General features: G+C 52.2%; 3 protein-coding genes across 8 annotated transcripts; all 3 read right to left on the reverse strand.

The window, feature by feature from the left end:
- Positions 1–701: 701 nt before the first annotated feature.
- LOC137600964 (uncharacterized) lies at positions 702–1,743 on the reverse strand. The gene is made up of 4 exons (XM_068322899.1): positions 1,531–1,743; positions 1,320–1,464; positions 1,109–1,217; positions 702–1,037 (listed from the first exon to the last, which is right to left on the reverse strand). Exons 1-4 carry the CDS (start codon positions 1,718–1,720, stop codon positions 906–908), a joined length of 576 nt encoding a protein of 191 aa, XP_068179000.1. The 5' UTR covers positions 1,721–1,743; the 3' UTR covers positions 702–905.
- A 92-nt stretch (positions 1,744–1,835) lies between these two features.
- LOC137600948 (gamma-aminobutyric acid type B receptor subunit 2-like) lies at positions 1,836–8,703 on the reverse strand. Of its 3 annotated transcripts, none has more exons than XM_068322872.1 (19): positions 8,231–8,703; positions 7,712–7,849; positions 7,470–7,640; positions 7,303–7,404; positions 7,156–7,221; positions 6,798–6,983; positions 6,490–6,717; positions 6,009–6,069; positions 5,695–5,775; positions 5,435–5,594; positions 5,205–5,337; positions 5,040–5,138; positions 4,747–4,851; positions 4,532–4,642; positions 4,153–4,356; positions 3,947–4,063; positions 3,410–3,488; positions 3,102–3,168; positions 1,836–2,463 (listed from the first exon to the last, which is right to left on the reverse strand). In XM_068322872.1, the coding sequence occupies exons 1-19, from the start codon at positions 8,486–8,488 to the stop codon at positions 2,286–2,288; spliced, it is 2,544 nt and encodes an 847-aa protein (XP_068178973.1). In that variant the 5' UTR covers positions 8,489–8,703; the 3' UTR covers positions 1,836–2,285. The 3 variants fall into 3 exon arrangements, 2 of the variants coding, with proteins under 2 accessions (XP_068178973.1, XP_068178974.1); XM_068322873.1 differs by having other exon boundaries at positions 2,326–2,463; positions 3,062–3,168; XR_011037012.1 differs by having other exon boundaries at positions 2,338–2,463; positions 2,934–3,168.
- A 2,628-nt stretch (positions 8,704–11,331) lies between these two features.
- On the reverse strand, positions 11,332–13,515 carry rpp25l (ribonuclease P/MRP 25 subunit-like). 4 transcript variants are annotated; one of them, XM_068322890.1, is made up of 2 exons: positions 13,159–13,515; positions 11,332–12,387 (listed from the first exon to the last, which is right to left on the reverse strand). In XM_068322890.1, the coding sequence occupies exons 1-2, from the start codon at positions 13,255–13,257 to the stop codon at positions 11,749–11,751; spliced, it is 738 nt and encodes a 245-aa protein (XP_068178991.1). In that variant the 5' UTR covers positions 13,258–13,515; the 3' UTR covers positions 11,332–11,748. The 4 variants fall into 4 exon arrangements, with proteins under 4 accessions (XP_068178991.1, XP_068178994.1, XP_068178993.1 ...); XM_068322893.1 differs by having other exon boundaries at positions 12,928–13,513; XM_068322892.1 differs by having other exon boundaries at positions 12,915–13,513.
- Between the last annotated feature and the right edge of the window lie 3,985 nt (positions 13,516–17,500).

The following is a 17,500-nucleotide window of genomic DNA, read 5'->3' on the forward strand; positions in this document are numbered from 1 at the left end:
GGACATTGTCGGGAGGTGGACAGAACACTCTGAGGATCTCCTCAGTCCCACCACCATGTCTGACACACAGGAAGCTGAGGCTGAGGTCTCAGAGGTGGACTCGTCCATCACCAGAGCTGACGTCACCGGGGTGGTCACCAAACTCCTCGGTGACAAAGCACCGGGGGGGGATGGGATTCACCCTGAGTACCTCAAGTCTCTGGATGTGGAGGGACAGTCATGGTTGACACGTCTCTGTGACATCACATGGCAGTCGGGGACAGTACCTCTGGGTTGGCAGACCAGGGCGGGGTCCCTCTTTTCAAAAAGGGAGACCAGAAGGTGTGTTCAAACTATAGGGGGGGTCACACTCCTTAACCCCCTGGAGAGGAGGATTAGACCTATAGTCGAACCACAGATTCAGGAGAACAATGAGGGTTAGGCTCCACCCCCACACCGGATGATGGGTGGATGATTTCAAAGTGGGCGGGGTTAGGCTCCACCCCAACACCAGATGATGGTGGATGACTACAGGGACGAGTTCAGCTCTAAAAGCATCGTGTGACTTCCTCCCCCTCCAGTCATCCAATCACAGACAGGGTTGTTTGTTTGTGACGTGTTTTTATTGTTTATTTGTTTGTCATTGTGGTTTGAACTTCAGGGCTGCCGTACACACATGCTACGTGCTACATGAGCTAGCAATGAAGTAAACAGATCTGATGTGAAAAGTCTGGACAATATTTATTGCGAATTAGAGATGAGAGGAAGAGGAAGATGAAGAGGAGGAGGATGAAGACAGTGAGTGGTTCCAGCTTCAGGTCAGTCATAAATTCCCGGCTCAGATGAAAGTGTGAACGTGTCTCTGATCCATGGCTGTGGAGCCCCCCAGTGGAAGAACCACCACACTACACCGTCACCCATCACCTTCATGGCCCCTGGCTCATCATCCTCTGGGACCCCAGGTGACAGTTATCAAAGATGAGGCTGTAGTCGGAGCCGCCGGCCGCCACAAAGTCTCCCACCGTCCTCGTCCCCTGGAAGTCCAACGTCTGCACGACCTGCAGGAGAACCACAGGAGGGGTCAGGGGCCGGGTCAGGGGCCGATCAGGGGCTGCTGAAACACTCTTACCCTCCAGTCTGAGCTCATGTGTCGAGCGGCGGTCACCACCGTCTGAGACGCGACGCCGTAGTCGTCTCCTTTATGGACGAGCCACCGGGAGCCGTCAGCCAGAGTCACCCTGAGGACGAACAGAGAGCCAGGACCAGTGGGGTCAGAGAGCAGGCACCACTGGGTTCAGAGAACCGGTACCGGTACCGGTGGGTTCTGACGGGTCACCTACCGGACTCCGGAGTGGCTGAGGGGGCCCAAAACGACTGACGTCCCCTCCAGGGGCCTCTTCATCCGCTCCGCCTTGAAGACCGGGGAGTTGTAGAGTCTCCTGAGGTCGGAGCTGGACAGGTCGTAGTTGTGGTTGGGAGTTCCGCCTGTGGGGGGGGAGATCAGTGTGGGCCCCAGTTAGCATACCCGTTAGCATTAGCTGGACGACTCACCTCCTCCAGACGAGGTTTCCACAGCGACCACCACCAGAGAGACAGTCAGAGCAGCGAGGACGAAAGACGCCATGTTGGGTCTACGAAGGGTCGTGTTGGGGCAGGTTTGGACCCGGATCTGCAGGGGGTCATGATTTATACCCATCCCAGAGCCTCTGGGGTTTTCCCACCATGGTGGAAAAACAAGCATTTCATCAGAATGGAAATCAATACGATCAACATGAGACCAAAGTCCACCGGGTCTCGTGTTCCAGGACGTGACATACCGGGGGGGGGTCCACATGTTAGTCCAGGACGTGACATACCGGGGGGGGGGGTCCACATGTTAGTCCAGGACGGGACTACGGAAGGGGCGAGACTCCTCATGTTTGTCCAGAACGGGAAATTGGGGGGGGGGGCAGTGCTCTTCCAAGAACCCCTCTTTGTTTAAGCAGATTGAGGACAAAACTTGGACCCAGAACACTTCAGGTTTCATCACCCCAAAAAACCATGATGACGAAATCTGTCCTCATGGGTAGGCGGGACCAGTCCACCAGGGGCTCGACGCCTCCAATAATATAAAAGCAGTTTCATCTGGACCAGAACCAAGAACAAAGAGGCACTGACCGTTACAGAGGTTGTGGTTCAGTTCTGGTCCAGGACCATCAGGTTCATGGGGGATGTGTGCAGTTGGGTTACTACTGCAACCGACAAACAAACAAACAAACAAACAAACAAACAAACAAACAGACAGATAAACAGAAAGTCTGATTGGTTCAGTAACGTTGCCCCGTCTGGGCGGGGCCACCCACACAGGAAGTGGTCAGCAGGTCATGATGGACAATGGCCTCCCGGCTGCCGAACAGACTGGAGCTGCTGGCGCTGACTCCACCCACAGCGGGTAGGTAGGAGTGGTGCAGTATGGGTAGCTGCACGGAGAGACGGCGCCACACGCTGACAGGGAAGACAAAACATCAGTTAACCCGTCAACACGACCTGGTCCGAGTGGTTCTGTTCACAACAGCTACAGCTGTTCACGTCTGTGTGGGTTCAGGTATCGGGTCATGGTCCAAAGCTGTTGAGTCTCTCATCCAGGAGACTTCTTCAGTTCTGAAGAAGTCTCCTGGATGAGAGACGAAACGTCCTCAAGAACTTTGTTGACGTCCAGTGGATCGACTCAACAGCTTTGGAGTTTAGATAGACCTGGTTTAGATAGAACTGGTTTAGATAGACCTGTTCAGATAGACCTGGTTTAGCTAGACCTGCTCAGATAGACCTAGTTTAGATAGACCTGCTCAGATAGACCTGGTTTGAATAGACCTGGTTTAGATAGACCTGGTTAAGATAAACCTGGTTTATATAGACCTGTTCAGACAGACCCGGTTCACCTAGACCTGGTTTTGATAGACCTGGTTTAGACTGACCTGCTCAGATAGACCTGGTTCAGGTAGACCTGGTTTAGATAGAACTGGTTCTACATGCCAGCTGCTCGGACTAAAGCACCATTTCAGTGAACGTGAACAGAGGCAGTGAGGTGAAGATGACATCACACCATGATGACATCACAGGGGGCGGTCCCAGCCCGGACTCACTGGTCTGGAGAGTTGAGGCTGTCTGGTTTTGTGTCGGCTCTGACCCGAGTTTCCGACCGGACGTCACCTGGAGGGAGGAAGGTGACGATGACGATGATTACTTCTCAGGGGTTCACATGTACTACACAGCTCTGGCCACTAGAGGGCAGGCAGCGCCGAGGATCATGGGAATTGTTGTCTCCTTTGTTTAATAACAGGATTCATCTCAATGACAGCCCTCTGTTGTCATGTGACCGTACCGTCTGTAGTCATGTGACCGTACCGTCTGTAGTCATGTGACCGTACCGTCTGTAGTCATGTGACCGTACCGTCTGTGTTGTGAGGCGTCTCTCCAGCGCCGGTCGGTTCACACAGCTGTTTGCTGATGTTTTCTATTTCTCTGTCGAGCTGTGAAGCAGAATCAGAAAAGGTTCTATTGTAGAGTAGAGTTCTACCGAGGAACGTGGAAGAGAACAATAGTTACTGAGGAACAGGACTACAACAACTATGAAGGACACACACACACACAGACACAGACACACACACACACACACACACACACACACACAGACACGCACACAGACACACACACACACACACACACACACACACACACACACACGCACACAGACACACACACACCACACACACAGACACACACACAGACACACACACACACACACACACACAGACACGCACACAGACACACACACACCACACACACACACACACACACACTCACACACACACACACACACACACACACACACACACACACACACACACACACACACACACACACACACACACACACGTTAACCCTTGTCAGGTGGTGTGGTTGTCATGGTGACCAGGTGACCCCCCACCTGGACCGTCCTTCTCTTCAGCTGCTGGTTTAAGGCGCGCAGGTGCTCGGCGGCGTCGGGGGTGTCGGTGTCGGGGGCGTTGTGGGCGCCGGCCTGCAGCTCGCCGCCATTCAAACACTGCAGAGCCAGAACGACCATGAAAACACGGCGGACGATCCTGTGACAGCTGACCCCGCCCCGTTGGGGGCGGAGCCCGCCACGCTGACCTGAGGTGCAAACAGCCAGCCCAAGGTGAACCAGGTGCAGGTGAGGACGACGCCGCTGGTCAGGCAGAAGTGCACAGGAGGATTGTGGGACGTCAGCAGCGACGCAGACACGCCCACCACGCTGAACGCCGTCATGCCCCACACCGCCGGCGTCAGGCGGTGTGGCGCCGGGCGGATGCTCCACGCCACGAAGCAGCCCAGACCCTGAAGAACCAACACGTTTGATTTGTGACGCCGTCGCCCTCTGGTGGCGGGCTCTGTAGCCACACCCACTCTAGAAGACATCAGCCATCGTGAGGACCCGCCCCCGCCTCACGCCAGCTGATCTACGCTCTACGCCTCTCAGGCCTCTCAGGGGGGCGTGGCTCCAGGTACTGACCAGCAGGGGGCCCTTGTAGCCACAGAGGGCGGTGACCCACAGACCCGGGTCGCCCCCGCTGCAGCGGGCGGCGTGCAGGAGGACCGTCACGCCTGGATCAGCGGCGACGCCCTGCAAAGAGATGGACGCCCAGAGGTCAAAGGTCGTGACCTCAGGTTGCTGGAGAACGTCTGCGTCCTGTCTGTGGACGCCATCAGGCTCCTGCTGAGCCCCACCTGTCCGTCCTGCTGTCCCGCCCATCTGGGGGGGTCCAGGATCTGCCAGCACGCTAGAACAAACACATCCAGCAGAACCATCCAGAACCGGACCCGACACCGCCCCTGAGGAGGGACAACAGAATGGGTCAGAACCAATCAGAACCGATCAGAAGGATCAGAACCGATCAGAACCGATCAGAACCAATCAGAACCAATCAGAACCGATCAGAACCAATCAGAACCGATCAGAACCGATCAGAACCGATTAGAACCGATCAGAACCAATCAGAAGCGAGCCTTAGCTCTCGTACCTCCTGGTTGGGGCGGGGCTCAGAGAACTCCGCCCAGGCGTTGGTGAACAGAGCGGTGAACACCAGGGAGTGTCCCAGCCAGAGGGTCCACAGCTGGACCTGGAACCAGGAGGGGCGGGTTAGATCTGGACCAGAACCCCAAGGGGGGGTCAGTGGTCCACTCACAGAGCAGAGGACCTCCAGCGTCCGGCTGGACGCCACCACTCCGTCCAGACCGGACGCCGGGACGGACGAGCAGCACAGCAGGAGGCCCAGCAGCAGCAGCCGGTCCTGCGGGGCGGCGCCCCCCGCCTGCAGCCTGAGGGACGACCAGAACCGGGTCAGAGGGACCGGAGCAGGGTGGGCAGAGTCTAACCCGGATGGGCGGAGTCTGACCCTGATGGGCGGAGTCGTACCGCGGTTTGTGTCTCCTGCTGCTGAGGGGGCGGGTCAGAGTGATGATGATGATGATGATGATGGTCAGGGCGGAGGCTGACGACACGGCGCCGTACAGCAGGACGCTGACGGGCCCGCGCTCCACCACAACCTGGGGCCGGTCTCTGGCCGGGCCCGCACCTGCAGCACAGACGGGACACGCCCATCAGGATGGGACACGCCCATCAGGATGCCCATCAGGACCGCCGCCCATAATTCAGGAGACGTCAGGGAGCCCCACCTTTGAACCTCAGGAGGCGGGGCTTCAGCCGGAGCTGCTGGGTCCACGTGTGGAACTGTCCCACCAACACCCCCCCACTGTCTGAGGACACACAGACACACACACACACACACACACACACACAATGATGACATAATAGAAATGATAACAACTAACAGTAATAATAATAATAACAGTAATACTACTACTACTAATAATAATAATATAATAATAACAATAACAGTAATAATACTACTACTACTACTAATAATAATAATAATATAACAATAATAATAGTAACAATAATAATAAATAACAATAATAAATAATAACACCTTGTAACTGGATCAGGTCGATGGAGGTCATTCTCTCCCCATTTCGAAAATAAACAAGACCCTGAAAAACATTTTAAAACAGAAACCAACTTCAGCTAGAAAATACAGGTGTAGTACAGGTTTAATACAATAGTACTGGTGTAATACAGGTGAAACACAGGTGTATTACAGGTGTGTTGTAATACACCTGGTTCTGTTTGTCATAACCAGCTTGTTAACAAACTCAGGTGTGCTGGTTTAAAACGACTCAACAGGAAGGAGTCCGTCCGTCCAATCAGAGGCCACCTCCAGACCTCCTGGGCTTCACTGAAGTCGTTCCCTGAGGCTCCTTTTGATTCGTTGTCGTTGTTGTTGTTGTTGTTGTTGTTGTTGTTGTTGTTGTTGTTGTTGTTGTTGTTGTTGTTCAAGCTGAATGACATTTATCAGAACCGCCTTTCAGAATAAACCTCTCAGAACCCTTTCAGAATAAGAGCGTGCTCACGCTGGCTCCTTCAAAGCGCGTCTTCTTCAGGGCGTCCAGCAGCATCCTCTGAACCTCCACCTGGCCGACGCCCCCCTGGGGGCGGAGCCTCTCGCTGCGCGTCACCGCCTCCATCACCTGACTGAGGGCGCTGGCAGCGACCCAGATGGCGTCGTAGGCAAATGCGTTGAGGTGGCTGACCTTTGACCCCTGCAGTGCCATCAGTCTGAGGTAAGCGTCCTGGGGAGTCTGCAGACACATCAGGGGGCAGGGCATCAGACACCTGCAGCAGCAGCACAGGTAAGGTTCTGTAGGGGAGGGGGTCTGACCCGTCCGGACGCGCCCGCCGCGGCGCTGCTCAGCGGTCGGACCTGCAGCCGGATGGCCCCGCCCGCCGCCATCAGCAGACTGCTGGTCGAACACCCTGACGCCCGCCAGCCCAGACGCCACCCGGACACCCCCCCGTCAGCGACAATCCACTGGTACCGGGGCCCGAACAGGTTCAGCCTGTAGGCCTGGGGGGTCACAGCGTCAGACACGCCCACATGATCACTGACATCACTGGCCCCGCCCCTTTTCAGCAGCAACATTTGTTTATTTTCTGGTTTAATTCATTTATTTTAGTGTTTGTTGTTGTTTTGTGTGTAAATAAAGTTGCTTTAAGCCCCGCCCCCTGGGCGGACTCACGCAGCAGAAGACGTCGGACACGTATTCCTCCTGGAAGCGCCCGATGATGACACGGACGTCCTGCTCCTGCAAGAAGACGTTGCCGTGAGCGACGGGTGAAGAACCACATGACCTCTGGTGACCTCACCTGGGGGGGGTGTGGCTTACCTTCATCCTCCTCAGGCCGCTGCAGGCCCTGCCCGACAGCTCCTCTGATGTCACCACCTGGACGCCGGCCCTCAGCAGCTGCTGCTCCAGGTCCCGCCCCACCTGTAGGAACACACGTGTCACATGACCAGCATCAGGACGGCACGCCGCCACCGGGTTGGCCCCACCTCCGAGGCTCGGGCGCTGTCCTGGGTCACGACCCCCACTCGGCTCCACCCGTAGCGCTGCAGCAGCGTCACTGCAGCCCGGTTCACCGCCCGCTCCGACGGCGCCGTGCTGAACACGCTCCCAAACCCCTTCCTGTTGGCCAGGCTGGGGGCGGGGGCTGCAAAGGACACCTGTGACATCAAAAGCAACAGAGAGTCACCCGGCGAATCACGGACGGTGACGCGGCTGGTGGGAGGCGTACCTGAACCAGGTGGAGGGATGGCAGCGCCCGGCCAATCAGAGCCGTCACCGATGGACACACCCCTCCGAACACCAGCAGGTACTTTGGCCCCGCCCACATGGCATCAAACAGAGCTTTTAGCGACTCGGCAGGATCACACTGAAACACAACGACATCACCGTGATGATGTCATCAGAGAAACATCAAAGGAACCCATTGATCAGCTGCTAATAATCAATAATCAATAGATCACGTTTTACTGCAGTCTGATGGGCCAGCCCCTAGTAACAAGGGTCTCCCATAGCAACCAGCGTCTCCAGGCTTTCTAAACACCCCTCAACTTTGACAATGCTGCTCCCCTGATCCAGATCCAGATCCAGATCCAGATCCAGATCTGGATCCTGAGGGATCTGATGAGGTCACACCTGACAACTAAAACCATCCAATCAGACTCTCTGCTGCTGAATCTGTTCTGCTCCTGGGCTGAAGCCGATCGATTAGCCGATCGATCAGAACCTGGTCCTGGAGCGACACACCCACCTGACAGTCCAGTGGGTGGAGCTGGATCTGGTAGCCCCCCAGCGGTGCCGGCTGCTTCTGCAGGTCCTCCAGGGCCAGCCTGACCGCCCGGTCCACCCCCCCCGAGCCGGGGCCCCCGGGCCGCATCCACAGCACCGGTACTGGGTGTCGGGCCTGGAGTGGGGCGGGTACCAGGTGTCCGTCCTGGGGGAGCGCCGGCCCCGCCAGCAGCCAGCAGAGCAGCAGCCTGAGGGTCTCCGCCCGTCCACCACGCCCCATCCTGCTCGACTAATCCCGCCTGCTGTCGCAGCCTGAGCCGACGAGCTGAGGATCAAAGGATCAGATCAGCACCGATGGCCCCGCCCCCACAGGTGGAGCCACAGGTGGAGGCGGGGCAACACCATCTGGACTCATGGAGGGGGTCTGACAAGAGGAGGATTAGACAGGTGGAGGTCACCACACCCCACTGGGGGAGGGGAGTGGAAAGAGCAGAGTTCATGTTCCCTCCAGGAAGCAGTGCATCATGGGATACGCTTCAATAAACTGAGTGCATCCCAACAGTAATAACAGAATATACGGTAGAGTTTAGCCAATATTACAATATAAAAACTAAACAAAGGGTTAATTTAATGTTTTTATTAATAATGTTATAACTGTTTGAGTAAAAAGAAAAAATAGTAAAATTATATATTAGTTTTATCAAAATGTTAAAGTCTGGAAGTCATTAAAAAAACAGTTTAAGAAATAAATATGTAATACAGGTTTTTTTCACTTTTGCTTTTCACTCAGTAGTTTTCTTTGCCTTTAATTCATGTATTCATCTGTGGACACTGAACCAAGAACCTTCACACATTTAGTAATATCTGTAGTAATATCTGTAGTAATATCTGTAGTAATATCTGTAGTAATATCTGTAGTAATATCTGTAGTAATACCTGTAGTAATATCTGTAGTAATATCTGTAGTAATACCTGTAGTAATATCTGTAGTAATATCTGTAGTAATATCTGTAGTAATATCTCTGAATCTGTGATTCACCTGTGTGATTCACCTGTGTGAATCACACAGGTGAATCACAGTGTTGAAGTGAATTTAAAGCTGGTGTCTCAGAGACCGACGCCGTCTGACCACCGTGTGTCTGTCAGAACGTGTGTGTCACAGACGTGAGAACACACACACACCAGAACACTGTGTTTACCTGTGTGTGTTTACCTGTCCTCCTCGTTCGTCTCCACAGTCCAGAGTCCTGTCCCATAAAGCTGGATTAACCTAGTCAGGCTTCCTCTTCCTTATCTGGCTTCACTTACCCAGACATCCACCCTCCAGATTTTCGGTCCCATAAAGCCGGCTATCAACTCACTAATTCAATCCAGACTTGTCCACTCTAGATCTGTGCGCTCACATAAAAAGGGCGGAGTTTGCTGCATGCGACCAATCACAAACATGCAACAAACCGGCCCGAGACGCATATTTCACAACGGAGGAGCAAACAATAATAACTAATAAATACGATCAATACAAATCAATAATCCAGGCAAAAAGCAACACAGCTGCAGCTGCCAAACGGAGCAAGGATCTCTGGGAAAACATGGCCGACTGCGTCAATGAGGAAGTTAGTGCCATTATAATATTACTGCCCCACTATGACTGCACTTGTGTATCTGACTACAGTAACATGTGTGTGTTCATACATGTGTGTGTGAACCACATGTTTGGTTATGACATGTGATCGTAGCCCCGTGACTTTATGAACAGCTCTACGTACTGTGTTCTTCACAGGTTTTCAGCATCGCCAACAGAATACATTAAAGTACCTATCAATCAATCAATCAATCAATCAATCCATGATTTACTGAAACAAATCATTGATCAATGACATTCTATCTGTCTTTCTTGTAACCCGTCCAACGAGGGATTTCAGGACATCATAATAATTACCAACATCACTCAGAAATATATGAACTGTGTCAAAGACCCTCAGGTCAATGCACACTGTGTGGGGCTGTCAGCGCGTGGTTGGGGTGCGTTCCATTCCTGATGTGAGGCTCCAGCAGCTGACAGATGTAATGTAACCCCTCCCCCAAAACCTCTACCTTTCTACAGTCATTGTTCAGCCAATCCCACCGGATTACAGCCATCCCTAAATATTCTCTCTGCCTGAGCGCTCTGCACACAAGCTGTGACCTGAGATCCACCGGGTTCTCAGGGAACGGACGGCCCGTTTTCAGGAGAACCGATTGGTCAGTAGGTGGGGCTGTTATACCTGCTGAGCTCTGATTGGTCAGTAGGTGGGGCTGTTATACCTGCTGAGCTCTGATTGGTCAGTAGGTGGGGCTGTTATACCTGCTGAGCTCTGATAGGTCAGTAGGTGGGGCTGTTATACCTGCTGAGCTCTGATTGGTCAGTAGGTGGGGCTGTTATACCTGCTGAGCTCTGATTGGTCAGTAGGTGGGGCTGTTATACCTGCTGAGCTCTGATAGGTCAGTAGGTGGGGCTGTTATACCTGCTGAGCTCTGATTGGTCAGTAGGTGGGGCTGTTATACCTGCTGAGCTCTGATTGGTCAGTAGGTGGGGCTGTTATACCTGCTGAGCTCTGATTGGTCAGTAGGTGGGGCTGTTATACCTGCTGAGCTCTGATTGGTCAGTAGGTGGGGCTGTTATACCTGCTGAGCTCTGATTGGTCAGTAGGTGGGGCTGTTATACCTGCTGATCTTATCCTGAACTTATCCTGCTCCGGAGCAGGTCAGGTGTTCACCATAGGTTACCGCGACAACGTAGCCTGATAGAAAGTCAGCCACCTTTATGGTACCGAAAGCCAGGGTTAAGCCTGAAGTTATCTGGCTAAGCTGTAATCCAGCTTTAGGGTACAGGCCTCTGGTTGGACGGCGAGCATCAAAACACCAGGTGCTGTAGCCACACCCCTGGAGATGTGCAAACCCTTTGATGACCTCATATGGTCACGGGTCCAGATCAACTGGAACAGCAGAACTGTTGAAACGAGAATTCCTGTCTGGGTCAGGTCCCGGTTCCAGGTGAGAGCCGCCAAACATGTTGCCTGGTGACCAGCGGAGCAGCGGTGACCCGTTCAGAACAAGAACCGACTCAGAACCAAGAGGTAACACACAAAACCAGAACAGACCCAGCAGCTGGTTCCACTCTTTAATGTATTCATGATGACATCACACAGGAAGTGGATCGACCACCCAAACATTCAGGTTTGTGCTTCTGGTCCCGCCCAGTTCTCCTGCTAGCTCCACCTCTCTGGAGCAGCTGATGAGCATCCTGGAAGCAGCTAGCAGCAACTAGCAGCTAGTAGAAACTAGCAGCTAGCAGAAACTAGCAGTAACTAGCAGCTAACAGCAACTAACAGCTAACAGCAACTTGCGGATGCTAACTGCTACTAGCACCTGACTGCTGCTAAGTGCTAGCTGCTACTAGCTCTTGTACATGGAGGTATTTCCCATCTCTTCCTGGTTCTGATGTGGCCCGGCCCCCTGGGGGCGGGGCGTCTTAGCTGTCACATGTTCGTCGGCGTCCAATCACACTGGTCCTTTGGCCTCTCTGGACGGCCCAGCCGACCGACCGTGGCCCCTCCCTCTGCCGCCGCCCCCTTTCTTTCTCTTGAGCCCTGCGGCTGTGGGGGGCCCCTGGGGGCTGTCCTCCCTCCACAGGGCGTCGTAGCGGCCCGGCGGCTGGTAGCCGGGCTGGCGGGGGTCCAGCGGGTCACGGGACAGGAGGATCCAGAGCGCGGGGCGGTTCCGACTGACGGTCAGGCTGTCCAGGCCGGCCCCCGGCTCCAGCGGGTCCCACACCTCGTCCAGGGTGCTGAACTGGACCCGGGTCAGCTGGTGGATCCCCCCCAGACGCCGCTTCACGATCTCAGCGCAGGTGACGGCTTTGGCCACGCCCTTCCCCGTCGCCGTGAACACGATCTGCCTGCAGGGCGGTCGGCCACGCCCCTCCTGCTGCCCCTCCTCCTCAGCGGCGCCCCCTCCCTCACCAGTTGGCAGCCCCTCCTCCGTGCGGGGGCGGGGTTCCACACGGCTCAGGGCGTAGCGCAGCAGGTTGCGGATCTTACTGCCGTCCCGGACCCGGACCTCGGGCGTGTCGGGGGGGAGGTCTGGGAACGGGCAGACGGACGGACGCTCCACCGACCGCGCCCGGGCGTAGTTCTCCATCTGGGGACAGACGCACAGCGGTCAGGTGACCAGAGCCACGCCCACACGATGACATCAGAGCCTCAGTCTGTCCCACTCCAGAACTGGTTCTGACCCGACCGGCGGCGCCGGACCCCCTCACCCCGGACGTTTAAATAAAGACACAACCGACGCGCCAGAGACCAGTGAACACAACAGAAAACATTAAAAATAATATCAAATAAAAATCCGACAATAAGTCAAAAACGTAAAGTAAAATCAGATAATGTAATGTAAAACATCAAAACTTGACAAGCTACAGCACACGTGTCAAACTCAAGGCCCGGGGGCCGAACCTGGCCCTCCACATCATTTAATGTGGCCCCTGACAACAGAAAAGGTCAGTGTCTAAATATAAATGTCGTGTGCTTTGACCAAAACTACATTACCCACAATGCAGTACTTCAGCTCATTTTAACAAAGCTCACGTCCTACTTGTGTTTGATGTTATTTACATGTTAAATTGTTCTTTAACATTAAGGAGTTAACGTTACGTTACGTTACGTTACATTTATTAGTTACTTCTGGACCTTTGATGACAGCCGCGATGCCGACGTGCCCCCGGTGGATGTTCCTTTGCCCTCTGGGGTAGATGGTGTCACCCCCAGGGGTGGGGGGGTTAGAAATGAGAAACCGGGAGTTCAGCACCGGAAGAACCGACAGCGTTCGTGAGTGACGTCAGCGGGTTAGCTCGGTGCTAACCCCGGTTAGCCTGCAGACAGGGCCGGAGCGGACCGGGGGTTCCGTTCTCACCGGGGGGGTCCTGACTCCTCTCCGGTTCTCCTCGTGCGTCCGTGAAGCCGCAGCACTTCCGTTACCGTACAGCGACGCGACTGTCGTGAAGCTCATCATGCGCGGCAGCGACGTTAAAGCCCGGAGCTGGTCATGTGACGGGGTTCCATTTCCGGTTCGGGTTGAAGTCAGTCCGGAGGGTTCGAGCAGGAAACAATACGGAAGCGATGGCCAGGGACTTCCGGTTTGTTCCGGTGCTCCGGTACGAGCCCCAGATTAGTGGGCGTGTCTCTCTGAACCACCGCTTCACACGAGGAAAAACCACGTGACGTCTGATTGGCCCCCACGGGACTTTGAACCCTTTCGGACAATTGTGTCCAAAACTGTTTCTTTACTCGGCGCCACACCCATTGTGAACGTGTCGCCCCCTGCTGACAGGATGGCGGTACTGCAGCCACACAACAATGAGCCGAGAACAGCCTTGATTTAATGTCACGTGTTCATCCTTGTTTGCTAGACTGTAGCCTAATAAAGCAAATTGATTCATGATTATTGACATTACATGTTCATGCATTTACATGTAATATAATTGTATAGATATGTGTTTGTGTGCGTGAGTTACGCAGGATGAGTAATGCGCTGTGTTCTGGGCTCATTGACCGCTGTGTGGCCAAAGTACCGCCATCCTGCCAGCAGAGGGCGACCACGTTCACAGTAAATGGGGCGCCGAGTGGTCAACGTGTTCAGGGCTTGACGGTACCTTTAATGACGTTATCATCTGGAGTGATGGTGAACGGATATGACATCATCAATCATCTGGTGACTCATCAGCCATTAAAAACTAATAATAATCAATACAAGAGAGTCATGATCAATAACATCAATAAAGTCTTCACACTGGTGAAACTCAGCAGATCCACGTAGGACCGACGTCCCGCCACGAGGGAGCGCCACGTGACCACCGGTCACAGCCAGCTTTAAGGAGTTACACTGAAGAACTAGTTAAAGCCAGAGTAACTACAGTCAGAGTAACTACAGCCAGAGTAACTACAGCCAGAGTAACTACAGTCAGAGTAACTACAGTCAGGGTAACTACAGCCAGAGTAACTACAGTCAGAGTAACTACAGCCAGAGTAACTACAGTCAGAGTAACTACAGTCAGAGTAACTACAGCCAGGGTAACTACAGCCAGAGTAACTACAGCCAGAGTAACTACAGCCAGAGTAACTACAGTCAGAGTAACTACAGCCAGAGTAACTACAGTCAGGGTAACTACAGTCAGAGTAACTACAGTCAGAGTACCTACAGTCAGGGTAACTACAGTCAGGGTAACTACAGTCAGGGTAACTACAGTCAGAGTAACTACAGTCAGGGTAACTACAGTCAGAGTAACTACAGTCAGAGTAACTACAGTCAGAGTAACTACAGTCAGGGTAACTACAGTCAGAGTAACTAGTCGGAGTAACTACAGTCAGAGTAACTACAGTCAGGGTAACTAGTCGGAGTACCTACAGTCAGAGTAACTACAGTCAGAGTAACTACAGCCAGAGTAACTACAGTCAGAGTAACTACAGTCAGGGTAACTACAGTCAGGGTAACTACAGTCAGGGTAACTACAGTCAGGGTAACTACAGTCAGAGTAACTAGTCGGAGTAACTACAGTCAGGGTAACTAGTCGGAGTACCTACAGTCAGAGTAACTACAGTCAGAGTAACTACAGTCAGAGTAACTACAGCCAGAGTAACTACAGTCAGAGTAACTACAGCCAGAGTAACTACAGCCAGAGTAACTACAGCCAGAGTAACTACAGCCAGAGTAACTACAGTCAGAGTAACTACAGTCAGAGTAACTACAGCCAGAGTGACTACAGTCAGAGTAACTACAGTCAGGGTAACGACAGTCAGAGTAACTACAGTCAGGGTAACTAGTCGGAGTAACTACAGTCAGAGTAACTACAGTCAGGGTAACTACAGCCAGAGTAACTACAGTCAGAGTAACTACAGTCAGGGTAACTACAGTCAGAGTAACTACAGTCAGGGTAACTAGTCGGAGTAACTACAGTCAGAGTAACTACAGTCAGGGTAACTACAGCCAGAGTAACTACAGCCAGAGTAACTAGTCGGAGTAACTACAGTCAGAGTAACTACAGTCAGGGTAACTACAGCCAGAGTAACTACAGTCAGAGTAACTACAGTCAGGGTAACTACAGTCAGAGTAACTACAGTCAGGGTAACTAGTCGGAGTAACTACAGTCAGAGTAACTACAGCCAGGGTAACTACAGCCAGAGTAACTACAGCCAGAGTAACTACAGCAAGAGTAACTACAGTCAGAGTAACTACAGCCAGAGTAACTACAGTCAGAGTAACTACAGTCAGGATAACTACAGTCAGAGTAACTACAGTCAGGGTAAGTAGTCAGAGTAACTACAGTCAGAGTAACTACAGTCAGGGTAACTACAGCCAGAGTAACTACAGCCAGAGTAACTACAGTCAGAGTAACTACAGCCAGAGTAACTACAGCCAGAGTAACTACAGCCAGAGTAACTACAGCCAGAGTAACTACAGTCAGAGTAACTACAGCCAGAGTAACTACAGCCAGAGTAACTACAGCCAGAGTAACTACAGCCAGAGTAACTACAGTCAGAGTAACTACAGTCAGAGTAACTACAGCCAGAGTAACTACAGTCAGAGTTACTACAGTCAGGGTAACTACAGTCAGAGTAACTACAGTCAGGGTAACTAGTCGGAGTAACTACAGTCAGAGTAACTACAGTCAGGGTAACTAGTCGGAGTAACTTCAGTCAGATTAACTACAGCCAGGGTAACTACAGTCAGGGTAACTAGTCGGAGTAACTACAGTCAGAGTAACTACAGTCAGAGTAACTACAGTCAGGGTAACTACAGTCAGGGTAACTACAGTCAGAGTAACTACAGTCAGGGTAACTACAGTCAGGGTAACTAGTCGGAGTAACTACAGTCAGAGTAACTACAGTCAGCGTAACTAGTCGGAGTAACTACAGTCAGATTAACTACAGTCAGGGTAACTACAGTCAGGGTAACTAGTCGGAGTAACTACAGTCAGAGTAACTACAGTCAGAGTAACTACAGTCAGAGTAACTACAGTCAGGGTAACTACAGTCAGGGTAACTAGTCGGAGTAACTACAGTCAGATTAACTACAGTCAGGGTAACTACAGTCAGGGTAAATAGTCGGAGTAACTACAGTCAGAGTAACTACAGTCAGAGTAACTACAGTCAGAGTAACTACAGCCAGAGTAACTACAGTCAGAGTAACTACAGTCAGAGTAACTACAGTCAGGGTAACTAGTCGGAGTACCTACAGTCAGATTAACTACAGTCAGGGTAACTACAGTCAGGGTAACTAGTCGGAGTAACTACAGTCAGAGTAACTACAGTCAGAGTAACTACAGTCAGAGTAACTACAGTCAGGGTAACTACAGTCAGAGTAACTACAGTCAGGGTAACTACAGTCAGGGTAACTAGTCGGAGTAACTACAGTCAGAGTAACTACAGTCAGGGTAACTAGTCGGAGTAACTACAGTCAGATTAACTACAGTCAGGGTAACTACAGTCAGGGTAACTAGTCGGAGTAACTACAGTCAGAGTAACTACAGTCAGTAACTTCTACATACTGTTGGTATTTTAGTTTAGTACATGTCCAGGTAGTCCCGCATGTGTCTGTTAGTGTGTCTGTTAGTGTGTCTGTTAGTGTGTTAGTGTGTCTGTTAGCGTGTCTGTTAGTGTGTTAGTGTGTCTGTTAGTGTGTCTGTTAGTGTGTCTGTTAGCGTGTCTGTTAGTGTGTTAGTGTGTCTGTTAGCGTGTCTGTTAGTGTGTCTGTTAGTGTGTGTGTTAGTGTGTTAGTGTGTCTGTTAGCGTGTCTGTTAGTGTGTTAGTGTGTCTGTTAGCGTGTCTGTTAGTGTGTCTGTTAGCGTGTCTGTTAGCGTGTCTGTTAGTGTGTCTGTTAGAGTGTCTATTAGCGTGTCTGTTAGCGTGTCTGTTAGCATGTCTGTTAGCGTGTCTGTTAGCGTGTCTGTTAGTGTGTCTGTTAGTGTGTCTATTAGCGTGTCTGTTAGTGTGTCTGTTAGTGTGTCTGTTAGCGTGTCTGTTAGCGTGTCTGTTAGTGTGTCTGTTAGTGTGTCTGTTAGCGTGTCTGTTAGTGTGTCTGTTAGCGTGTCTGTTAGCATGTCTGTTAGCGTGTCTGTTAGCGTGTCTGTTAGCGTGTCTGTTAGTGTGTCTGTTAGAGTGTCTGTTAGCGTGTCTGTTAGTGTGTCTGTTAGTGTGTCTGTTAGCGTGTCTGTTAGTGTGTCTCATAGCGTGTCTGTTAGCGTGTCTGTTAGTGTGTC

Source organism: Antennarius striatus, chromosome 9, assembly GCF_040054535.1.
Source record: "Antennarius striatus isolate MH-2024 chromosome 9, ASM4005453v1, whole genome shotgun sequence".
Classification (NCBI taxonomy): domain Eukaryota; kingdom Metazoa; phylum Chordata; class Actinopteri; order Lophiiformes; family Antennariidae; genus Antennarius; species Antennarius striatus.